This window comes from Athene cunicularia (assembly GCF_003259725.1).
Source record: "Athene cunicularia isolate RWA chromosome 20 unlocalized genomic scaffold, athCun1 chr20_part1, whole genome shotgun sequence".
Classification (NCBI taxonomy): domain Eukaryota; kingdom Metazoa; phylum Chordata; class Aves; order Strigiformes; family Strigidae; genus Athene; species Athene cunicularia.
Genome location: NW_020799125.1, coordinates 359,735 through 381,309, shown reverse-complemented (window position 1 = coordinate 381,309; position 21,575 = coordinate 359,735). Strand labels below are relative to the sequence as shown.

Below are 21,575 nucleotides of genomic sequence, written 5' to 3'. Positions count from 1 at the left end.
GCAGGGAGTGGTGAGGGGAGGTGTCACTTCGCCCCCCCCGACCCCCCCGCTTTTTCTTTAATCAAGCCAGTGCTATTAATATCAGGTAATGAACGTAATCTCTAGGTTAAGCTATCCTCTTAGGCGTGCTGACCGCTCCCCGGCTCCCAGCAAAAGACACTCCCCCGGCAGCACTCTTTTCTCCTTCCTCCATCTTCCAGCCCTGAGCACCCCCTTTCCCAGATCTGCTGGGGGGGGGGTCCGCATCGCCCCGGCCCCTCGGGAGTCCGCAGTCCCTGTGCCGGGGGGGGGACCCCCCCTGTGCATGGCTCCTGGAACCGGGGCTCTCCCCTCTGGCACAGCCGCCGTTTTTTGGGGGGACGGGGGGGGTGACACCCTTCTGCCCAGCATCACCTCCTGCTCCACGCCCGGGGGGGGAGATGAGCAGCCCCCCAGCCTTCTCCAGCGTCCGCATATCGGGCTGCTGGGCCCTGGGGCCCGACGGTGGGTGAGTTCCTCCTTTGCTTCAGTTTTGGGTGGGTTTTTACTTTTTTTCCCACCTGTTCGCCTTCCGTCCCTGCAGCAGCCGGGGGGAGGATCAGCTTCCCGGGGGGACGTGGGATGAAGCCGGCCTGGCGCCGCCGGGCCGGTGGATTTGGAGGGCCGAGTGCTGGGTCAGTTGGGGTGTTTACGGGGCTCCTGTTTGTTTGCAGGTTCAGGTTTGAGGCTTTGCCAGTTTTCCGTGCTGGGGGCTGTGGGGGATTTAGTGGGGTGAGAGGGGCCCCCCTCTCCCTTCCTCACCCGCTGCTCCTTTCCCTGTGACCGGGATGCAAAGAGCTTTGCACCCCGGTCACAGGGAAAGGAGCAGCGGGTGAGGAAGGGAGAGGGGGGCCCCTCTCACCCCACTAAATCCTTGCTTGGGGTAAGCGGGACCAAAACGCTTCCTTCTTTGTGCTGGAGAACCCTTTTGGGGAGCAGACACCCCCCCTCCCCAGGCCAGACCTCCCCACAGGGTCAGGCTTCCTCCTGGCAGAAGATGCCCCAGCTCCAGGGAAGGCAAAGCGTCCCCAAAGGCTGGGGACAGGCTGCGGAGAGCTGGGGACAGCCGAGTCCTCCGGGAAGGCTTTGCAGGAGAGGGGTTACCGAGCCCAGGGCGGTGGTTCCTTTCGTATTCCCTTCGCTGTGGCATCGGGAGGCTGAAACCGAGGCGGGGAGGGGGACACATTCTGCCGGGGAGGGGCTGCGTGGGACAAGGACTGTCCCTGGGTTAGAGCAATGGCACCAACTTCAGCGCTAAATCGAGATTCCCTTTCCTCTGGGGGCTTTGCCTCGCGGGGAGGGGCACTGCACAGGCTTTAGTGCTGCTGCAGGGAATTTTTTAAAAAGTGCCATGAAGAAACGGCCAAGTGGGAGAGGGGTGCGGGAGGGCTGGGAGCAGCCGTTCCTTCGGTGGGGAGGGGAGTCCCTTCCTGGCAAAGGCAGCGGCGGAAAACATCTACAAAACTTGAAGTGTAACATTAGGAGAAAATGTGTGACCTTTGCAGAACTCCAGGGCAGTCCCACAGCCCTCCCCACGGCCGTGCTTATCCGAGATAAATCACGGGGAACGCTGATTTAAGAGGTGGTGAATATACCTAGGCTATGCATGTGTAGAATAGATCTCTTGTCTCGACAGAGAGAGTTCTGTATCTATAGATACAAATTCGGGTGGAAGTCCAAGAGTGTTTGGATGAGAGGAGGCAAAGCAGGCCAGCTCTTGGAACAGGATTAAAACGCTGCCTCCAAGAGCAGCCCCAGGCGTGCTGGGGGGGGAGGACAGCTCTGCTCCGGCCGTCCCATCCCCACGCCTGTCCCCGCGTCCCGTGGCCGTGCCCCGGCTGCTGGGTGGGTCCCCTCAGGGGAGCAGCGGGTGCCACCTGGGAAAGCAGCGTGTCAGCTGTGACGGCAGCCTGTAACCCCGGGCACAGCCGGAGCCATCGGGGTGCAGACCTCGGCCGGGAGCAGGGTTATGTTGGTACTAATCAAAGATGCTGGCGCCAGGCTTTGCAGAGGCTCCGCTCTGGCCCCAAAAAACAGAGGTTTGGCCAACTCGGAGTCGCTTTGGGAATCGTGGGCTCGCTCAGCGTCGCAGCGTGCGGGTGCTGGGCTTGGCCCGTGGCATCTGCGGGCTGCGGGTGGCGCGGCAGGGCCGGGCGCTGCGTTACCCCGAATTGCCGAGCATCCCGAATGCCGCCCGGCGCGGGGACGCTGGCGTGTGTCCCCGGAGGAAAACGGCTGAGCAGCCCTGGGCGGCAGCGCCACGCTCCCGGGAGAGGGGCTGGGACGCAGATGAAAGGAACTGGTTTATTTTCTGGTAAACAACTGTGTTTTTGTCATCTCTGCTTTTATCAAGCCAAAACGACTTTGTTTATGCGCCGGCATCGTCGGCTGATGTCAGCCCGGCTCTGGGAATAGCGAGCGGGGCCTCGTTGCTGCTGCAGCGTCACCGGTGGGAGAGGAAACCAAAATACCCCGTCTGGGTTTGCCTCTCCGGGTGGAAGGAGCCATCCTTCCACAGAAAGAAACCGCAGAAGACCGTCTGGATGGGTCTCACCTCCTGGTGTTGCTGTTTAAAAGCGGCAGTTGGGGTGTTTGTGGCTCCGGGGTGAGGCGGAGGCCGGCGCCGCTCGGGCCTGGCTGTGCCGATGGGCTCCTGTTGGGTGTCGGGGGCTCGAGGCGCTGGCGGGGGGACGCTGTAGGCGCAGCCTTGTAGGGTGGGCAGGGGTGTGGGAGGTCCTGGAGCAGGGGCAGGAGCTGCCGGAGGTAGCGGAGGTGTCGCGGGGGGATCCCACCTCGCGCAGGGGTGCTGGCTCCGTCACTTTACGCACAGATGGCCGGTCTCAAATTTTGATCTTGATCTAAAATTGTTCTAAAAAGGGCTGGGGGAGGGAAGGGAATTAATCTTCATACCAAAACAGCTTAAAATCAAACCAAAAATCTGTAAAGCCCTGCAGTTTAAGCCCTTTCAAGAGCAAAAAATAACAGAGAGGCAGCCAAGCCCCGCCAGCCCGGCCGCGCTGTCCCAGACGGGGCCGCGTTCGGAGCGTTGGGTGCCCGGGGCTGTCTGACCTTGCAGAGGTTTCATTTCCAGCCCCGTCACAGCTGGAGAGAGGAGCGAGCGGGAGCAGGGAGAGCCCTTTGCACCTTCTCACAGGGAGGAGACATCCCTCCCGAGGCGGCGAAACAGCAAGCAGGGAGGAGCGGGAGCTGGTATAAATAATCCTCCCCATCCCCGCGCTGGCTGGGCAGCGCGGCTGCAGCTTATCTCCTGGCCAGGGGCCACTTATCGCCTCCCAGCCGCTGCTCTTCCACTGCCAAGCTCAAAAGGGCTCCAGAGGGTGGTTTGGTTTTTTTTTCTCTCCCTCCCCAGGGCTGCGGTGGGAGGAGAGATAAGAAGCATTTAGCAGCTCCAGGGCTCTGGCAGTGCTCGCTCAGCCCGAGCGGCAAAGCAGAGGCAAATGGAAGCCCAAAGGTCCCTGGGCCGGTCAGGACAGGTGGTTGCCCTCTGCAGTGACACCCCTCAGTGCTTCTGAGAGCTCGCCGGCGGGTTTATTTAACGTAGACATTCCCCCCCGGGTAGTAGAGCCCTAGGACGCGGCGCGTGCGCTGCACCTGTTCCAGGTTAAAACGTGGTCCTGTGTGAGGATTCCTCATCGCTGACCGTGGCGTGGGGTGGCAGAGGTGGGGGTGCTGGTGGTGCCACAGCGGGGCTGTGGTTGCCTCTCCCCCTCCTCCGTTTTATCCGTCCCCTGTACAGCGTGGGATCCCCCCGAGATCTGACCACAGGCCCTTCCCCACCACCAGTAACCGAGCTCCTTCCCCTCCCCAGCAACAGCAGCGCCGAGTCCTTAGACCGGCTGTACCCTGCAGTGGGCTCCACCAAGCCACCCCGAAAGCGGACCACTAGCCAGTGCAAGTCTGAGCCCCCCCTGCTGCGGACCAGCAAGAGGACCATCTACACAGCTGGCCGGCCGCCGTGGTACAACGAGCACGGGACCCAGTCCAAAGAGGCCTTTGTGATAGGTAGGTGAGGGCAGCGTGTCTGGGCTCTGTCCCACCCCGGGTTAGCCCGGCAGCGTTGGTGCTGCCTGTCCGCTGGCTCTCCAGGAGATCACAGGGGGATTCCTGCCCCACAGCCTCCTTGGAAACATGAGGTTGGCTCCGGACTCCAGGGTGTGAGCTGCTCAGCCCGGGCGGGAACAGGGAGGGTCCCCACAGTTAGTCCAGGTGAGCTGTAGGATTGGGCAGCAGCTGAGACCTCGCAGGTGGGCGCGGGGTGGATTACAGCAGGCACTGAGCAGACCACGATCTTCACTTGTTGTTGTTGCCTGGGTTGTCACGGGTTCCCAGGGATTTAGGCTAGGCTCATGCCATCTCTCCCCTTGTTACACAACCACCTAACGTAGGGTTTCCCAGCTCTTGCTGTGGACACTGCTGGCAGTTACAGGACGTGCCATTTGACATTTTCAAGGATAATCTCTCTAGCAGTGCCCACCGATCTCCCTCTTTGGAGGTTCCTCCAACTTAGTGCAACAGAGCAGGACCTGGCCTCTAGCCCGTGGTTGGAAAGGCAGACTGTGGGGTCGGTGGCTTCATCCCCTTTTCCCTGGCAGGCCTGGGAGGGGGCAGCGCCTCTGGGAAGACCACGGTGGCCACCATGATCATCGAGGCTCTTGATGTCCCTTGGGTGGTTCTGCTGTCCATGGACTCCTTCTACAAGGTGAGGCTGCGCGTCGGCCTGGCCAGGCAACATGGGCTGCCGTGGCCCTCGGCGTAACCCCCCGATGGGGAAACGCAGGGTTGGGTTTAGTGACGGGGTCATGGATCCCCCTTTGGATGGTTCTTGGGGCAGAAGGAGAGGTTTCTGGGCACAGCGGAGCGGGGGAAGGCTGCTGGTGGGGCGGCCACGTGCGCTGAGCTCTGCTCTGTGGGCAGGTGTTGACCAAGCAGCAGCAGGAGCAGGCAGCCAGCAACGACTTCAACTTTGACCACCCCGATGCCTTCGACTTTGACCTCATCATCGCCACCCTGAAGAAGCTGAAGCAAGGCAAGAGCGTGAAGATCCCCATCTACGACTTCACCACCCACAGCCGGAAGAAGGAATGGGTACGGGGCGCTGAGGGGGGGGACCACCAAGGCAGGGGAGGGGCTGCTGGCTGGACCCCTCCAGCCCCTTCGCGCTCACTAACAGCCCAGAGAGATTCCCCAGGATGGGGGACCCCTGAGCACGTGTTCTGTGTCTCACCACCTCCATTTTTGACTCCACAGAAAACCCTTTATGGCGCCAATGTGATTATCTTTGAAGGCATCATGGCATTTGCGGACAAGGAGCTCCTGAAGGTGAGAAGGGGTTTAGAACCGGTTCTGGGGAAGCCTGACAGGCGCAAGTGCTGCAGCCTCCTCTCCTGCAGCCTTGTATCTCAGCACTGAGAGAGTTCCAGGTGCCCGGGGCTGCTGTGCCCTGCTGAATGGGACCCTGTCCTCCCACAGTGCTTCAGCGTCACCCCTCAAACCCGCCCTGCACCCCGGAGCCGGCTGGGGGAGGCGGTGGGAGCGTGCTTCCCCCTGTGGCTCCGCACAGGGAGGTGACCACCTCTTCCAGGTCCCACGGGCCGCTGTGGCACCTCACTGTGCAGCAGAGATGGGCCTCGGCTCCTGCAGCGGCGGGGGAAGAGCCCCCGGCTGAGATCAAGCGTTTCAGCAGAGACCTTGATCTCAGCCCTTCGTTCCCAGGAGCCGAGGGCTGAGCTGGCCGCTGGCGGTGGTGGTGCATCAATGGGACTAGCAGTAGCCCACCAGCAGTAGCCCACCTCCCCGCCACACGCCGCGGCTCGCGCAGCCAGAAGCAAAGTCTGCTGTATTTCTGCTGCACAAAGCCTGGTCTTCCTCACCCAGCACTTCAGGCTTCCTTGGGAATTATTTAGCTACATGAAAAATGCTATAGGAGGGAGTGAGCCATTGCACAAACTTAGCCAAGCTCGGTCTAAAAAGTTTCCTTCCCTGCCAAGCGAGTGTTTGGGCTGCACTTTCCTGGAGCAACGATGACCTCCAGTGGACGGCTGGGTGAATCCCCCAGGAGGTTCCTCGGAACATCCCTGCGCCTTCTCTTGCAGTTACGGGCAGCGTCGTGAGCTGACCCGCTGTGTCTGGCTCCCTCCAGCTCCTGGGACAGGCCTCTTGGTCTGTGTCGTGGGCATTAACTTCTCCCGTCTCCTCCTCGCTCTTGAGGAACATCCCGCCGAAGTGTTGGAGCTGCTTTGAAGCAGAGACAAGGTTTAGAGCAGGACAGGTCTCGGGGGGCATGAGAGGAAGGGGCAAGTGGCAGCAAGGGGCTCACTGAAGCATCTGCACAGCCAGCCAGGTTCAAGTTCAGGGGCTGCAGAGACAAAGCTCCCTCCAGGCTGAAGCAGAGCTGGGCTGAGCTCTGTTAAACTGGTGTTGAGCTGTGCACAGGGCTCAGCCTTCTGGCTGTGGCTGGTGGAGGTCGGTTTGAATTCCACGCCTAACCCGGCGGGGTTTGTTCCCTCCCCCAATCATTTCAGCTCCTCGATCTGAAGATATTTGTGGACACAGACTCAGACATCCGCTTGGTTCGTCGCCTGCGCAGGGACATCAGCGAGCGTGGCCGTGACATCGAGGGTGTCATCAAGCAGTACAACAAGTTTGTCAAGCCTGCCTTCGACCAGTACATCCAGCCCACCATGCGGCTGGCCGACATCGTCGTCCCCCGAGGTACCTGCCCAGGGCTGCCCCCCGCTGCCACAGGGCTCCGTCCTGAGTGGGACCGGGGTCACTCGTCCCTCAGCTCTACTGACCAGTAACCCCGCCCGCCAGCAGGAGAGGGGCTGTCCCGTGGCAAAGCAAAGATCCCTCCAGCTGAGTGTCTCCAAACAGTGACCAAAAGTCTGGGGAAAGTCTGCGGTTTTCCCTCCACCGTTGTCCTGCCCTACCAGCTCCTGCAGCTTAGCGATTTAGAACTAGAGGTGACTTTGAGATCCTCGGTAATACAGGACTAAATAAGAATTTAATAAAAGGAGGGATGTCTCCGCTTTGCTAGGGAAGGGTTGTTTGGGGAAGCAGGGATACGGTGTAATTTTTAAAATATTGGGCTGCTCGAGGAAGAAAAGTTTCAGGCCCTGCTAGTGCTGCGGTCCTGAGCAGGCTGCCTCTCTTTTTTGTTTTTGGTTGGCCTCAGGGAGCGGAAACACGGTGGCTATTGACCTGATCGTGCAGCACGTCCACAGCCAGCTGGAAGAGGTAAGAGCTGCCCGGTGCCCCGGGTGTTGACGGGGAGGGGGTCGGCCTTGCCCGTGCAGCGGTGGCACTTCAGGGAGCGGCGCTCTGGGCGCTTCCCTCCGTGCTCCAGGCGTGTGGGCCGTGGGGCTGTCCCTGTGATCTCCTCCCAGCCCTGCTCCCTCCGCTCCAGCGAAGGAGGCTGCCTCGTCCTTGTGCTCTGGTCAGGGCAAGGCTCTCTGCCGCTGTGGTCCTGCAGCAGCTTCCTTCCCTCCCTGGGCGATTCGCGTCACCTGGGGACAAACCAACCATCTCCAGTGACCGGAGCGATGTGGCCTCCTGGCCTGCAGCCCTCCCGGGGCCAGCGTCACCCCACACCCACAATACTTCAGCTCTCTGGCTTCTGCTCTTCACCCTCTCGCAGACACCGCTGCACAGCCAAGAGCTCACTTCTCCACTTCGGTGCTGGGTGCAGCCTATGGGTTTCAAAACCCAAAGTCTTGTCAGGTTTGACACCTGAGCCCCGTTCCAGGCAGATGCTCCATCACTTCCCCATCACTGGCTTTAACAAGTTGTCTTCTGCGTGTCCTGGGCCAGTCCTGACCAGTGGTTTGAGCCTGAGACCCTCTGATCAAATGATCTTGTTGTGTGTCGCTGTTCCTGAGCAGCACAGCCGCCTCCTCTGCCATGTTTGTAGCTTGGATGTTGTGGAGATGCTCAGAGCGATGTCCTGGGAGGTGGAAGCAGTGTGACCTGGAGGTGGATGCACCTGAAAGTAAAGGGCTCAATTCCCAGAGGCCTTTCTGAGCTCCCGCATGGCAGGAGCCACTCAGGCCCTGGATGTGAGCTGGGACACGATGGATCGTGCCTCCCGCGCCCAGGACCGCTCTGATGCAAAAACCTGATGGAACATCCTCCCTCCCAGAGCACTCTGCTCTCTGCAGGGCTGCAGACGGCAGTCGGGGCTTTCTGACTGCCCAGGTTTACATCACTAAGCTCTGGCAGGTCACAGAATCCCAGAATCATCCCGGTTGGAAAAGCCCTTGAAGCTCCTCCAGCCCCACCATGACCCTCCCCCTGACCGTTCCCAACTCCCCCAGATCCCTCAGCGCTGGCTCAGCCCGACTCTTCAACCCCCCCAGGGATCCCGGGGACTCCCCCCTGCCCTGGGCAGCCCATTCCAACGCCCAACAGCCCCTTCTGCACAGAAATCCTTCCTCAGAGCCAGCCTGACCCTGCCCTGGGCAGCTTGAGGCCATTCCCTCGGGGCCTGGCGCTGGGGCCTTGGCTCCAGAGACTCACCCCCCCTCTCTGCCCCCTCCTGGCAGGGAGTTGCCGAGGGCCAGGAGGTCTCCCCTCAGCCTCCTCTTCTCCAGACTGAACCCCCCCAGTTCCCCCAGCCGCTCCCCAGCAGACCTGTACTCCAGACCCTGCCCCAGCTCCGTTGCCCTTCTCTGGCCACGCTCGAGTCATTCGATGGCATTTTTGGGGTGAGGGGCCCAGAAGTCGGGAAGTCGGTGGCTAAGCCCTAGGTCAGAGGAGCAAGGAGCAGAGCCCTGGTAGCGTCACTTGCACCAGGCTGAGGAGGACACGCAGCTGCGGGGCACAGGCCAGGAGGGGGGAAGTGGCTGTTTCTGCCAGCCCTGGGCTCTGGCCAGTAAAGCTGGTGCTAGATGCTGCAGTGAGCAAAGACGGCAGCTCCTCCCCAGGGTGCTGCTTCGAGCCAGGCGAAGGGTTGGCTTTGGGGGCGGGGGCTTTCATTTACCTGGGGAGGGGAAGACGGGGAAAAGGCTACATGTGAATGCAGGAAAATATTCCTATTTTTCCTTTTCTTTTATCTTGAAACGACCCTGGTGTTGACAATGCTTAATACCGGTTGCATTGTGTCTTTGTGTTGCTGCCGCAGCGTGAACTCAGTGTCAGGTAAGAGCCCCTAACTCTGTCCTGTCTGTGCAGCCCGAGGCATTTCCAATGCCAGGCACTGCTTCGCCTAACCCTGACCTGCAGCCGAGACCGACAGCTGCTTAACGCGCGGCCTCGTCACGCTGGAAGCTGGCGAAAGGCCGTCTTGGCCTTGGCCTTGGGACTGGCAGGGCCAGGGCTGCTCCCCAGGGATGGATTCATCCTGCGAGGGCACCGCCAGCCTGAGGCTGGGGCAGGGCCAGGTTTGATCACTGGGGACCCCCAGTCTCTGCAAGAGGGAAAGCTTTGCGCCCGGGGAGTCTCTCTTATTTCCCTTCATCCTCTAAGACGAACAGTTGTTCAGAGCCACTCCCCATCCCTGATGGTTAAGCATCATCAAACATCATTAAATGTCAATTATTTGATTAACAAAAGAGGGTGGTGGGGGCCCCGGATCCCTCGCGGGGGCTCTCAGCCACAAGCCTGATGGCACTCGGAGGGAGCGTGGCTCCTTCGGCGTGGCAAGAGGCACCCGCTGCACGGCAGGGTCTAAAGATACGCAGCAACTCCCTGGGGACTAAGAAAATGCTGCTCTAATACAGCAGGATTTCTGATTTCTCAGTATCCGCAGGTGGATGCTGTAAAGTGATTTACTGAACCTCTCCAGCGTGTGGATCCAGATGGGACTTTAGCTCTCTTGCTTCCATTAAGCAGCCGGCTAAGTTTCCAGGGATTTTTGTAGGAAGCAGAGGGGATGCGTTACCACAGATGGGTTTCCATTTAGATCTCCATCATTGCATGGAGACACTTAAGTAACCCTAAAATTTACATTCAGCATACAACAAGCTTTTAAACTACCTAAGATGAACAGGAAAAAACCCCACCACATGACTTATTTCTGCTTAAGCCATTCATTTCCTAGACTGGATGTTTTATTTTATTTCTGTTTGCTTGTTTAACACTGTGGGGCCTGACATTTCCACACCGACAGCGTAAGCTTCCCTGTGTGGCCGGAGGTCCGGGTGGGAAGGTGCTCTTCAGCATGAAGTCTGTTGCTTTAAAAAAATTGCAGGAATAACTTCAGAGGGTAGACTAATGGGTGTTTATGTATATATGTATATATGCCCATGTGTATATGCGTACATATATATATACACACACATATAAAATTGCTTTTCTCTCCAGGGATTCTCCTCTTCAATCAGTGGCTCAGGACAGGTGATCTTTTTTGTGCACCTTAAAAATCAGGAATTGAATAATATGTCAGGAAAGTGTTGGTAGCTTTATGACAGCAAGTCTGGAAAGGTAACTCCGACCTGCAGAAATAACTCTGTGATAACCACAGCCACAGACATTTTTATGTTCTGTTTAAGGCTCGTGGTTTCAATTTATACCTTCGCCAGAAAGTCTGGAAAAAATTTCCTGCAACAAAATCTGTTTACACTCCTGGAGTCCCAGTGCTTTTACTGCTGCTGCGGTTTCCCTTCAGCTCCTCTGCGGCTCCGCGCTCGCAGGAGGAGCGAGGTGGATGGAGAGACGCGTGTCAGGCGAGAGGTGCTTGGCAAATATGGGGCTTTTCAGCGAAAACCATTCCCTGTCCTGTCTTGAATGGCTTCATCTAAATGTCACGGTCGTTGTTTTGATGTCGCAGCCTTTTGGCAGCCGTGGGGACGCAGCGAGGCCTTTGTAGCTGGTAGAATAAAACCTGGACGCTTAGACCGGCCCCAAGGCCAGGTATTTCTTCGGTCCTTGCGCTCAGGCTGGCCCCGAGCTGCCTCTCCTGCCGCAGAGGGCGGCTGGGACGGGCAGGGAGCGCCTCTCCCCAGCTCTCAGCCGATCAAATGGGTGAATTCTGAGGAGTTTAAAGAAATCGGTGCCGTTCCCTGGAGCTGCCAGCCTTGTTTTCCTCCTGTAACTTCTTCCTGCTGAGGAGCGTCGCTGCTTTCCTCTGTACTCCCTCAGAGCGCAGGTCAGACCTGAGCATCCTTGCAGCTGGGCTCTCTCTTGTCCAGCTTCCCACCTGTTTAACCGGGCGTGTGCTGGAGGTCTCACTACCTACAGGCACTCCCAGGTGAATATTCCTGCTCGAGCCCAGCAGCAGGAGCCAGCCCAGCGAGCCCGTGCCCGCCGAGGCGCCGCGCTCTCAGCTGAGCCTGTTGCCCATCCCTTGTGCCATTCTCTTCCAGCGAGCAGCCCAGCTCTCGGAGCCAGTGCTCTTTTCAGCTGAATTCTCCTCACCAATCAATATTCCCCACCCCCAATGTCTCGATCAGCTTGGCATGCCCTTTGCCAATTGTGTCTTTAAATATCAACCCGTGGCGCAGTTTAACAGCCCTTGTTTGAAATGTCAGCCGTGAAAGGCAGCCGCTGTACGTGTTTGAAATGCCTTGACTGCATTAGCTCCTTTGTAGCTGGATGTCTCTTGTCTGCTTCCTGCTTGATAGCATGCTCAACAAAGAGCGGAGGATGTTCCCTGTAGCCTTCCTGAGAGATGGTCACCCCTTTCTCTCTCTCTTTCTTTCTTTCTTCTTTTTTTTTTTTTTTTCCTTTAAAGCTTTTGTTCTGGGGGGGGAAAAAAAAAAAGTTTCCAAAGTGAGACGTTTTCTTGACGTGTTCATGGCTGCCCATCTGAATTTTCCGCCGCGGTCCTGCCTGGCAGGGGGAGGGACAGGAAGCATTGCTCTCGCGGGCAGGCTGCCTGCAGGTCGTGGCAAGCAGAGACCCGTCCCTCCGTCCGTCCCGGCAGGGCTGGGCCAGGGGTTTCACCGCAGGTGACACGGTGGTAGCAGGGCGGCTGCCGGAGAGGCTGAGCTCTCCTCTCAGCCCCTCCAAGGGATGGTGATCCCAGGGCAGGTCCAGGTCAACTCGGGGGAAGGAAGATCTTCCCGGCAGGTGGTGATGCTCAGAGCTGGGTTTCTCCCTGTGTTCCCGGTGCGCTTGGCTTTCCAAGCTCTCCAAAGCTTGAGCAGATCATCTCTGCAGGGTGCCAGGAGGTGGGCACCCATCTGAGCCCACCAGCAGTTTTGGGTGGTTGTGGGGCAGGTTGGACGCAGGTTTTTGCAAGCCTGGCCTCGAGAGCCTGCGCTTGCTCTGGGATTGCAGCAGAGCCCTGGGCGAGGGCTGCGCATTTCCCTCCGGGCTCCGAGAGCTGCAGCTGGTGTTGCAGTGTGGTGCCACCCGGGACGGGGATGGGACAATGTCCCTGCTGGGACTCCGGGGCGGTGAGAGCGGATGGAGCTTTCCCCCCGTGGAGAGCAGCCATGACATGACGGTCACCAAGGGAGGAGCACTGGGGTCTGTGTGGCGATGGCCTGGGCACCACGCAGGTCCGAAAAGCCGTAGCTCAATGAAATGGTCTTTTTTTCCCCCCCTTTGACTAATAACAGTCCTTTTTCCTTTGTTTCATGTCACGTTTGTCCCTCTGCCCTTAAACTCTCGTGTTTCCTGTCTTGTCTCCCCTGAACATCCCTCCCACCTGGGGACCAGAGGAAGCTGCGCTGGGATATGTGAGGAGACAAACGCTAACGGCGGTTTTTTGGTTGTGACACTAACGCCGGGGAGGGGGGCAAGGCCTGGGCAGTGTGAGCCACGTTACTAACCTGGGCTGAGGCTCTTTGGGCAAACAGCTCACAGGCTCCTGGTTTTCTGGGGCTGTGCAGACCAAACCGGGGTGGGGGGACACTTGAGAGAGGATCTTTATCCCGACCCCAAAAATAAGACTGGCTGCTGTTCCCCCAGAAAGCACTGTGAGGACCCCCTCCAGCACTAAGCAGCTTCCCTGCTGTCAGGGACGGGGCCCCGAGCATCCAGAGCTCCCCGTCCCCGCGCTGAGCAGCAGCCCCTGCGCGGGTGTCGTGGGAAGGTGTGGAAGGGTCGGTGACAAAACGCTGACAGCATTTCCTGGGGGCCTGTTGACAGCTCGGGGTGCAGGGGAGGTGTTCCCAGGCACGTGGGGCCGCTCTCGGAGTTAAGAGCCCTCTCTGGCATCTGGGGCAGGGAGCAGAAGCCGGGTCACATCGCATCTCCCCTGCAACACCACAGGGACCGGGGCGGGAGAGGGGCTGCTCGTCCCGCTGGCATGGTGGGGTGCTGTGACGTGGGCCTGGCAGGGACGGAGGGGAGAGGTGCCCCTGGAACGCTCCAGCTTGTGCCCCTGGGTGGGAGACAACCCTGTGGGCTACAACCCCTTCAGCTGCTCCGGTTTGGGCGACAGCAGTTCGCCACCTTGGCCAACCCAGCTGGGGCCATGAGTGGGTGCATGGCTCTGTGCTGGGGGGGGGGGCTGATCTCTGCCCCCCCAAAACGAGCAAACAGGCAGCCCCTGGGCGGGCACCAGCGTCTGCCAAAGGTCCTCACCCACCGCGTGGGTCTTAGGAGGGGTTTAGGCAAGGCTGTGCCCCCAGGAGCATCTCCGGAGGCAGCTAACCCGAGCTGTGGTGACTAACTGAGCTCGCTTCGCTGACAGCAGGTCCGGGGCCTTGAGGGCTGCTTGTCCCAAACAGGCGTCGGGGTGTGCGGGCAGCGGGAGCACGCCGGGCATGGCCCCAGCCCAGCCGGGCTCTGCCGACAGCAGGCGAGCCTGCCATGGCGGCACAGCCCGTCCATGCCCTCCCCACGGCCGCCAGCGGTGGCAGCTCTCGGGAGCGTTCCCTGCGCAGGGGCTCTTCGCTGCTACGCAGGACCGGAGCTGGCAAAAGCAAGAAGGAGCCCTTAAGTACCCACAGGCCTTGGGAATGTCTCGTTTGGTGTTGGTTGGCCAAGACCAGGAGATGGCTATGTGGATGGAGGCCTCAAGTCAGCTGGCTCTGCCCTCCTCCATCCCTACCCAGTCATCTTCTCTGTCTTCTTCTGCGCTTTGTGTGCCTCTGTGTGTGTGTGTACGCGTGTGCAATTAATCCAGGTTTCTGCTTGATTTGAAGCCTTAATCACCTGGCGCTTCCATTTGTTTGCTCTCTTCTCCTCCCCAACATCTCTCTGACCGGGATGTAGCCGCTGGCACGTTTGTGATCTGACGTGTGGCTTTCGGACCCCAGCCCTCCTCCCAGACAAAGTCGCTTGTCCATCCCGCCCAGCCTTGTGGAAGCCAGATAGCTGTGACCTTCATCTCATTACTGCCGCTCTCAAAGAGCGAGGTGACTAACGGGGCTCCATTGTGTGCTTCCCCATGAGCGGTGTTCCCTTGATCCAAGAATAGCTCCCAGCCCTATTAGTTATGTGGAGATGAGTCACACAAAGCCGTAAAGTCTTGAAGCTGTCCCCGATTTGGCGGGGATCTGTCCCTGAACAGGCCGGGCGCTCTCTGAAATGGTCTGGTTGCAGCCCGGCTCCGTGTCGAGCCGGGTGCCAGCGCCGTGGGCCTGGCTGCCTGTCCCCTTCCAGGTGACGTCTGGCACCTGTAGGACAGAGACAACCGCAGCAGCTCCTCCTCACCCCATGAGCTCAGGACCCACCACCAGATAAGACTCTCAAGCCGGAGAAGGTTTTGGTTGTATTTTCCACTTTCTTCCCAACCAGTGGAAACCGAGATGGGCCAGCCAGGGGTCAGCTGCCCAGCAGGAAGGGCAGGGCCTTGGGCTGTGAGGTCCCTTCTCCGTGGGAGCAGGTCCCTTGCCTGTCACGGGGGAGCGGGCAGGGCTGGCTGCTCGTTCAGCTCGGCTGCATGGCCTGGGCCTGCATTTGCAGTGTGAGACGACATCTGGGAGGATGGCTCCGGCCGTGTGCTGTGCACCAGCCTTGCCCGGAGACCTTCTGACCCTGTGTTTGGTTTTTAGGGCCGCCCTGGCCTCTGCCCACCAGTGCCACCCCCTTCCTCAGACCCTCAGCGTGCTGAAGAGCACCCCTCAGGTGAGGGGCATGCACACCATCATCAGGTAAAGCCCCCGCCACTGCGGCTTCCTGGGCTGGGCTGGGGCTTGGCTGCTGCCTGGGGTGGGCTCGGCTTGCTTTGGGCTCCCAAATCCCACTTGTGCTCTGTCCTTGTGACTTGTGGATACGGGACAGGCTAGACGGTGGTGGATCCCGCTCTGCGGTCTGGCCAACAATTTTTCTGCTTTTTACCTTAAAACTGCCCCTGCATTTCCAGGCTCAGCCAGTGGGCTCTGTGCAAACAAGACGCTGAGGGCCAGGCAGGGGCAGGGACTGGCCACCTCCGCGCAGTGTCTGACCTCCGGCAGCATCTCCTGGGGCACACTTTGGTCCGCAGCTTACATTGCCTTTCCCTCCCCTCTAGAAACAAGGAGACCAGCAGAGATGAGTTCATTTTCTACTCCAAGAGGCTGATGCGGTTGCTGATTGAGCATGCGCTCTCCTTGCTCCCATTCCAGGTGGGCTCGGGCGTGTGGCTGGGTGGCTGAGCAGCGGGTGCTGTGTTTTCTCTCCGATTCCTAACCCCTAACTGCTAGGGAGCCAGGACTCCATGATCTGCTCCTCCAACCTTCCCCGTGTATCAGAGCTTTCCTCCTCAATTAAAAAGGGAGCAGTGCTCCTCTGGGCCGTGGAGTGATGACGTGGCCCTGGGTGTCAACTGTCCAACCTCGGTTTCTAAGGGTCCAGACCAGCCCACAGCTGGCTGGTTCCTTGGTACCAGGGCTCCCCAGTACCAGAGCTTCGCTGAGGGCCCCTCGTAATGCTTCTCACATGTATTTTTGCAGAGTTGTACAGTCCAGACCCCTCAGGGACAGGACTACGAAGGGAGGACGTACAGCGGGAAGCAAGTAAGTGGAAGCTTAAAGTACTATTCAGTCCTGCTTCGTGGGGTTCCGTTGAAAACCCCGTGAATGCAGGGGAAGGATACCCCTGGCTTCTCAGGGCTCCCACCAGGCCTGGGTTTGGTGGCTACTATCGTGATACCCTGTATCATCGGGACAGGCAACAGGTCGGTGGCCAAGGATGCCATCAGCAGCGTCACTGTTGCCCTCCCAACCCTCTTGGAAGGGATGTGCTTTGGGGTTGCCCATTCAGAGCCCCCCCTGCTGGTGGTGTGCACCCCCCCCACGCCATGCCTTCCCCTTCCCCTTCCTCGCTGTGTGCGGCAGATCACCGGGGTGTCCATCCTGCGAGCGGGAGAGACCATGGAGCCAGCGCTGCGAGCGGTCTGCAAGGACGTCCGCATCGGGACCATCCTCATCCAGACCAACTGCAACACGGGCGAGCCGGAGGTAAAGCTCTGGGCTGCCGAGGGCATCTCCCGGCGAGAGCCCGCATGCGGGGGTGACTCAGGTATTTCCTGAGAGCTCTTCAGCCATCCCAGCGTTGATCTTGGCGGGGGGTGAGTGCTCAGAAAACGAGTGTTTTGAAAGCTTTTGAAGTGGGCTTTGCCAGCGTGCTTGAGCAGGCAAGGGCTGGTGTGCTGCCTGAGTGTTTGCACCAGCGCCCTGCTCCAAGCGGACAGCTGGCGTCCCAGAGACAGAGAGGCGTGAAAGACCCTTCACTCCTCTAAGAGAAGGGCTCAGCTTGCTCCGTTCACCTGCAGCCTCTAAGCGGATCTCTCTTCCCCCTGCCCAGCTCCACTACCTGCGGCTGCCCAAGGACATCAGCGAAGACCACGTCATCCTGATGGACTGCACGGTGTCCACGGGCGCGGCAGCCATGATGGCAGTGCGGGTGCTGCTGGTACGGAGGGTGTCGGGCACGCTGCGGAGGACGGGGGGGCTTCGCTCCTGGAGAACGGGCAAAACGCTGGTCACAGCCACGCTGAAGGGGTTTGCGCTGGAACGGGCTCCTCCTCCTGAAGGAAGGTGCCTTGGGGACAGCACAGGCTGGGGTGACTCTGTGACTGGGTGTTGGCGAAGACACCCCTTCCTTGTGTAGTAACAGCCAGGATTTGGCTGGTTTCTTGGTGCAGTGCCCAGTAACCCCAGAGAGGGGAAGAGAAAAAGGGGCTCCAGGAAGCTCCCTGAGTGCTTAGAGTGCTGCCCCCTGGAGGAATGGGCCATAACATGCCTTAGATCCCTTACCCCGGGCTCTCCCCGTGCCTTTCCTTAGGATCATGATGTCCCAGAAGACAAGATCTTCCTCCTCTCCCTGCTTATGGCCGAGATGGGTGTCCACTCAGTCGCTTACGCTTTCCCCCGCGTGAAGATCATCACCACAGCTGTGGACAAGAAGGTGAATGATCTTTTCCGGATAATCCCCGGCATCGGTGAGTATCTGGGTAGAAATGAAATCGGGGGGGTGGGGGGGGGTGTTGGATTTTCAGTGCTTCTGGCCCACTCACCAGAGGAGATGAAGCCTTGGTTGTCAGCAGCATCTTAGGTCTGGCCTTATTTTACCCGGAGACCCACTGCCTCTCCTGGGTCCTGCTGCCATGTGGGTGTTGGAATCGACAGGCTGCCGTGACCTTGTTGGCAGAGGGAGCCATTCCCGGTGCCGTGAACCTCCTCCGGCCCCAGATGGAGGAGCGGGGCTGGGACAGCTGGAGCAGACCTGTGCCCACCTCATTCCCTAAGCCGCCACCTTCAACAAGCTCATCCAAAACCAGCTCACTCTGTTCTTCTGTCCTCACCTCTGCCATGCCAGGAAACACCCCTGCCACCGGGTGCTAAAACAGCCTCCGGGCTGCTCCAGTTTTGCTGCTACATGAGTTTTAGTGCCGTTCAAACTGTCAAACAAACCTGCTCTTGTTTCCCTGCCTGCTGGGGCAAGGGCAGGCTGGAGGACGGGCCGCAGGGCTCCCTGCAGGGCTGCCCTGGGACTGTGTCTCTCTCCTTCTCCCCGCAGGGAACTTTGGTGATCGGTACTTTGGGACGGACGCTCCCCCTGACTGGAGCGATGATGAAGATGCTCTGAGCACTTAGCTGGACGTGGAGATGCCACTGGCACCAGGCAGCTTCAGCACCGCACCTTAACCCCTCTGTCCATTGCAGATTTCTCCTTCCTCCTCACCAAGCATAGATATTTTTTTCAAATCTTACATTGGAGATCTAGGGCATATTTTTTCAAAGAAACACAAATCCTAGTTTGACTTTGTGGGCAGTCGCGTGTCCCAGCATAGAGCGGAGTTAATTTATTTTAATTTAAATATTTGCCTATATAACTTATTGGAGATATTTTATAAAGAAAAATAATAAATTTTTTCTCTGGTTTTCTTGAATGGAGCCATTCTTTGTCACACCCCAGGGGGGCCCAGAAGGATTCACAAGCCTTCGGGACCGCTGCCCTGGGAGGGGAGATGCCGTGAGCCTTCACCTCACGGAGCTGGTGGGGACTGAGAGCGCCCTGCGGCCTCTCTGCAAGGAAAGGGTAATAACCCCCCTCAGACCTGCACAAAAAACCACCACTCCCATTCCCCAGCTCCTTCCTCTCGCTGCCGTGCACCAGGGAGGAAATACCACGCTCTAGACCCAAGAGGAGAGCCAGTTCTTTGTGTCTGCAAGGAAGCTGAAGTTTAGCTTGGATCACGTCACGCTTTAGCATAAGAAGTACCCAGCCCCTGTTTCAGTTCAGCAGCCGAAGTGAAACACAACTCACCCAAATGCCAGCTTGCTGAATCAGAGCTGCTCAAGACGTGGTGAGGAGCAGGTCTCGTAACGGTCTCCAGGAAGCTGTTAGAAGGCCGGAGCAACCTCAGCAGAAGGGGAGCCGGCCAGCCCCACGAGGTGCATTTAGTCAGAGGAGGCTGTGACCCCTGTGGCTGAACACGGAGTATTTTCCTTTTCTGAATGATTCAAAGTACCACAGCAGCATCCTTGTGCTGGAGGGAAATGGGCCAAGAGGATCAAGCCTGCCCCTCGGCTGGGCGGCCCTGGCTCAGAGCCGGCTCCCGAGGGGTTAGGCAAGGCCGGGTAGCGAGGAGAGCGGGGCCGGGAGGGGGATGTTCTGCCAGGCCCTTGCCAAAATAGAGAGTCTCCTGGTGATAACTCAGTGTGGGCTCAGGTGTGATGAGCCCGAAATAACTGCTACCACTCTGCAGCATGTATAGATTCTCAACTAAATTTAAAAGAAAACACACGCCCGAGTTCCTGCGAGCGCTCGACAAAAGCATGAGCCCTCGGCTTGAAAGCCACGCTCAGAGCCAGCACTGACACTTGATTAGTGTCTGCTAAAAATAGCTCCTTGCGTAGGTGGAAGGAGAGCTCATAAGCACAAACACAGGAGGACAGGCAGACACAGGGGTTTTTGGCTGGGGTACCAGGTGAGCAGAGGTGGGCCAAGGGACAGCAGCATCGCCAGGCCCGTGGAGGAGCACGTCTGCACCCGGAGTCCCTCCTCTGGGCTGCAGCCGCCCGCACAAGAGCTCAGTGCGGGAGGAGCCTGGTGTCTTCTTTCTAGACCACGCTCAACTCCATGAATGAATGCCACCGTCGTCCTTCGTGCGTGAAGCTCCAGCAGACCTTGGCCATTGGCTTCCTTGAGGGAGACAAGACCATGTGTGGGTCTTAGGCAGGGTTTGCCCTCCGGGTCCACCACGGGAGTGAAGATCCCACAACGCTTCCTTGGCGGGGCAAAGCACATCCTTCAACCCAATCCACACACCCAAACTCCTTGAAACGCCGTGGATGCAGCCTCTTTGTGCCCCCGATAACAGCCCTCGATGGGTAACGTAAGAAGTGGCCCAGGGAGGCACGTGGATGGAGAAGCACTGGGTGCAACGGGGCTGTGACCCACCACGTAGAGCATCAGAGGGTCTTCTGCACCCATGGTCCATCCCATGGTCCCAATGAGCCTGTGACCAGCACAGACGGCAGCTGTAGGATACTCAGCCCTGGGAGGGGGAAGACAAAAATTGGGGCGTGAAGGGTGTGGGGAGGAGGAGGCATCACCAGAGCCTCAGACTGCCACGTCTTGTTTTGCAGTACTTCCAGGCTGCTGAATGCCACCCACACAGCCAGGGAGTCTCCAGCACCCATGGCCGGTGGCCGGCACACCAACGATGGCACGGCGGAGCGTGGCACGGCCCCCCCTGCCACCGCATTGAGGTCCAAGTGACCCGCCACCCTGTCCCATGACCCACACAACTCTAAGGTGCTCCTGGAGCGGGGGAAGGTCCCAGAGACCTTTGCATCCAGGACAACTCTTGCTTTTAACCCAGTGCCTCCATAATTTCCCTCAGAACATGTGCGATTCTCCTCAGCAGGCCCACGTTTTCCCTCGGATCCACATTTTTCCTCAGCAGGTCTGCTTCTTTCCCCAGTAGATCCCTACTTTGCCTGAGAAGATCTGCACTTTCCCTCAGCAAATCCCCAGTTTTCCTCTGCGATTCCATGTTTTTCCTCAGACCTGCCTTTTTTCCTCAGCAGACGTGCATTTTTGCCTCGCAGATCCCTATTTTGCCTCGGAAAGTCTGCATTTTCCTCAGCAGATCCACATTTCACCACGTTTCACCCCGGCAAACCCAGGTTTTGTCGTATTTTACCTCAGCAAACTGGCCACGCACCCACACCAAGGCTTTCACCAGGACGGGGCTGAAAATGGATCACAGGTTCCTCTGTGCCTTTTCCTGGCAGCTTTCTAGGCCCACTCACCTCTTCATGGAGCTTGTCGGGGCCGGACTTGAAAAATCCTTCCCTTTGATTTTGTAGTTAGTTCATTCATTTTAACTGATGAGCTTTTAACATCCCTTTTTCCGCACTTACGGCAAATCACTATGCCACGAGGCTGCCAGAAACAGCAGCCAGAGATCCCCTTCCCCAGAGAAGTGATTTTCAGCATCCCATAGCGTTAGGAAGCCGAATCGGGAAACGCCTGCCATTACCTGCAGACAGGCAGAAGATTTTTGTGTTACCGAGTTTCAAAATCCAGGGCAGCCCCCGCAGAAACACGCTCCTGCCACTCGCATGGGCGCTGCCGTCGGCAGCCACGGGAGCGGCTGCTGCGGTGGGGAAAGCGATCTGATGGCCCGGGGAATCGCAGCGGGGGAAATGCATTAGGCATGAAGACAATTCAAAGATAATGAGGTGCTGGAGGATTTCCTGGGGTGCAGGCAAAGTCTCCATTAGTGGTGTTTCTAGGAACGGGCAGCTCTCAAAAATGTAAGTCTGAGTTAACCCCGCAGGACCCCTCCTGAACCCGGCGCGTTGATCCCCTGCAGCCCCACACCTGGTTCTGCCGCCCCGAGCGCCGGGGTCCCTGTTTGACAGCGGGATGATTTCAGCCCCGCCAGGCTCAGGGAGCTGCTGTTCTGCCCCACACAGCCAGACACAGATCTCTGCACCCGGACAGCCGGGCTGCTCCACGCGCTCCCTCGCCGAGACTGTCCCCAACTCATTACACGTGTTGACATGGCGCCAGTGCCTGTTCCAGCAGACATGCAGCCTTCCCGCTCCTACAGCCCCTCCACGTGCTTACCAAGAGGCTGTCACACCCGCCGGCATGCGCCTCCTTTCTTTTAAAAACAAGAATAAATCCAGACAGGAGAGAAGTAGGGCCAAGATTTCACGCGGCTCACACCGCTGCCCTCCTCCCTGAGCCCACCACCGAAGAGG

At 58.7% G+C, this 21,575-nt stretch overlaps 1 protein-coding gene across 2 annotated transcripts; it reads left to right on the top strand.

The window, feature by feature from the left end:
* Nucleotides 1–130: 130 nt before the first annotated feature.
* Nucleotides 131–18,244, top strand: UCKL1 (uridine-cytidine kinase 1 like 1). Of its 2 annotated transcripts, none has more exons than XM_026862055.1 (15): nucleotides 131–483; nucleotides 3,848–4,041; nucleotides 4,632–4,738; nucleotides 4,954–5,124; nucleotides 5,287–5,358; nucleotides 6,561–6,750; nucleotides 7,214–7,275; nucleotides 9,158–9,174; nucleotides 14,925–15,023; nucleotides 15,383–15,476; nucleotides 15,804–15,866; nucleotides 16,188–16,310; nucleotides 16,657–16,764; nucleotides 17,137–17,293; nucleotides 17,872–18,244. In XM_026862055.1, the coding sequence occupies exons 1-15, from the start codon at nucleotides 305–307 to the stop codon at nucleotides 17,946–17,948; spliced, it is 1,713 nt and encodes a 570-aa protein (XP_026717856.1). In that variant the 5' UTR covers nucleotides 131–304; the 3' UTR covers nucleotides 17,949–18,244. The 2 variants fall into 2 exon arrangements, with proteins under 2 accessions (XP_026717856.1, XP_026717857.1); XM_026862056.1 differs by having other exon boundaries at nucleotides 132–487.
* Nucleotides 18,245–21,575: the final 3,331 nt, after the last annotated feature.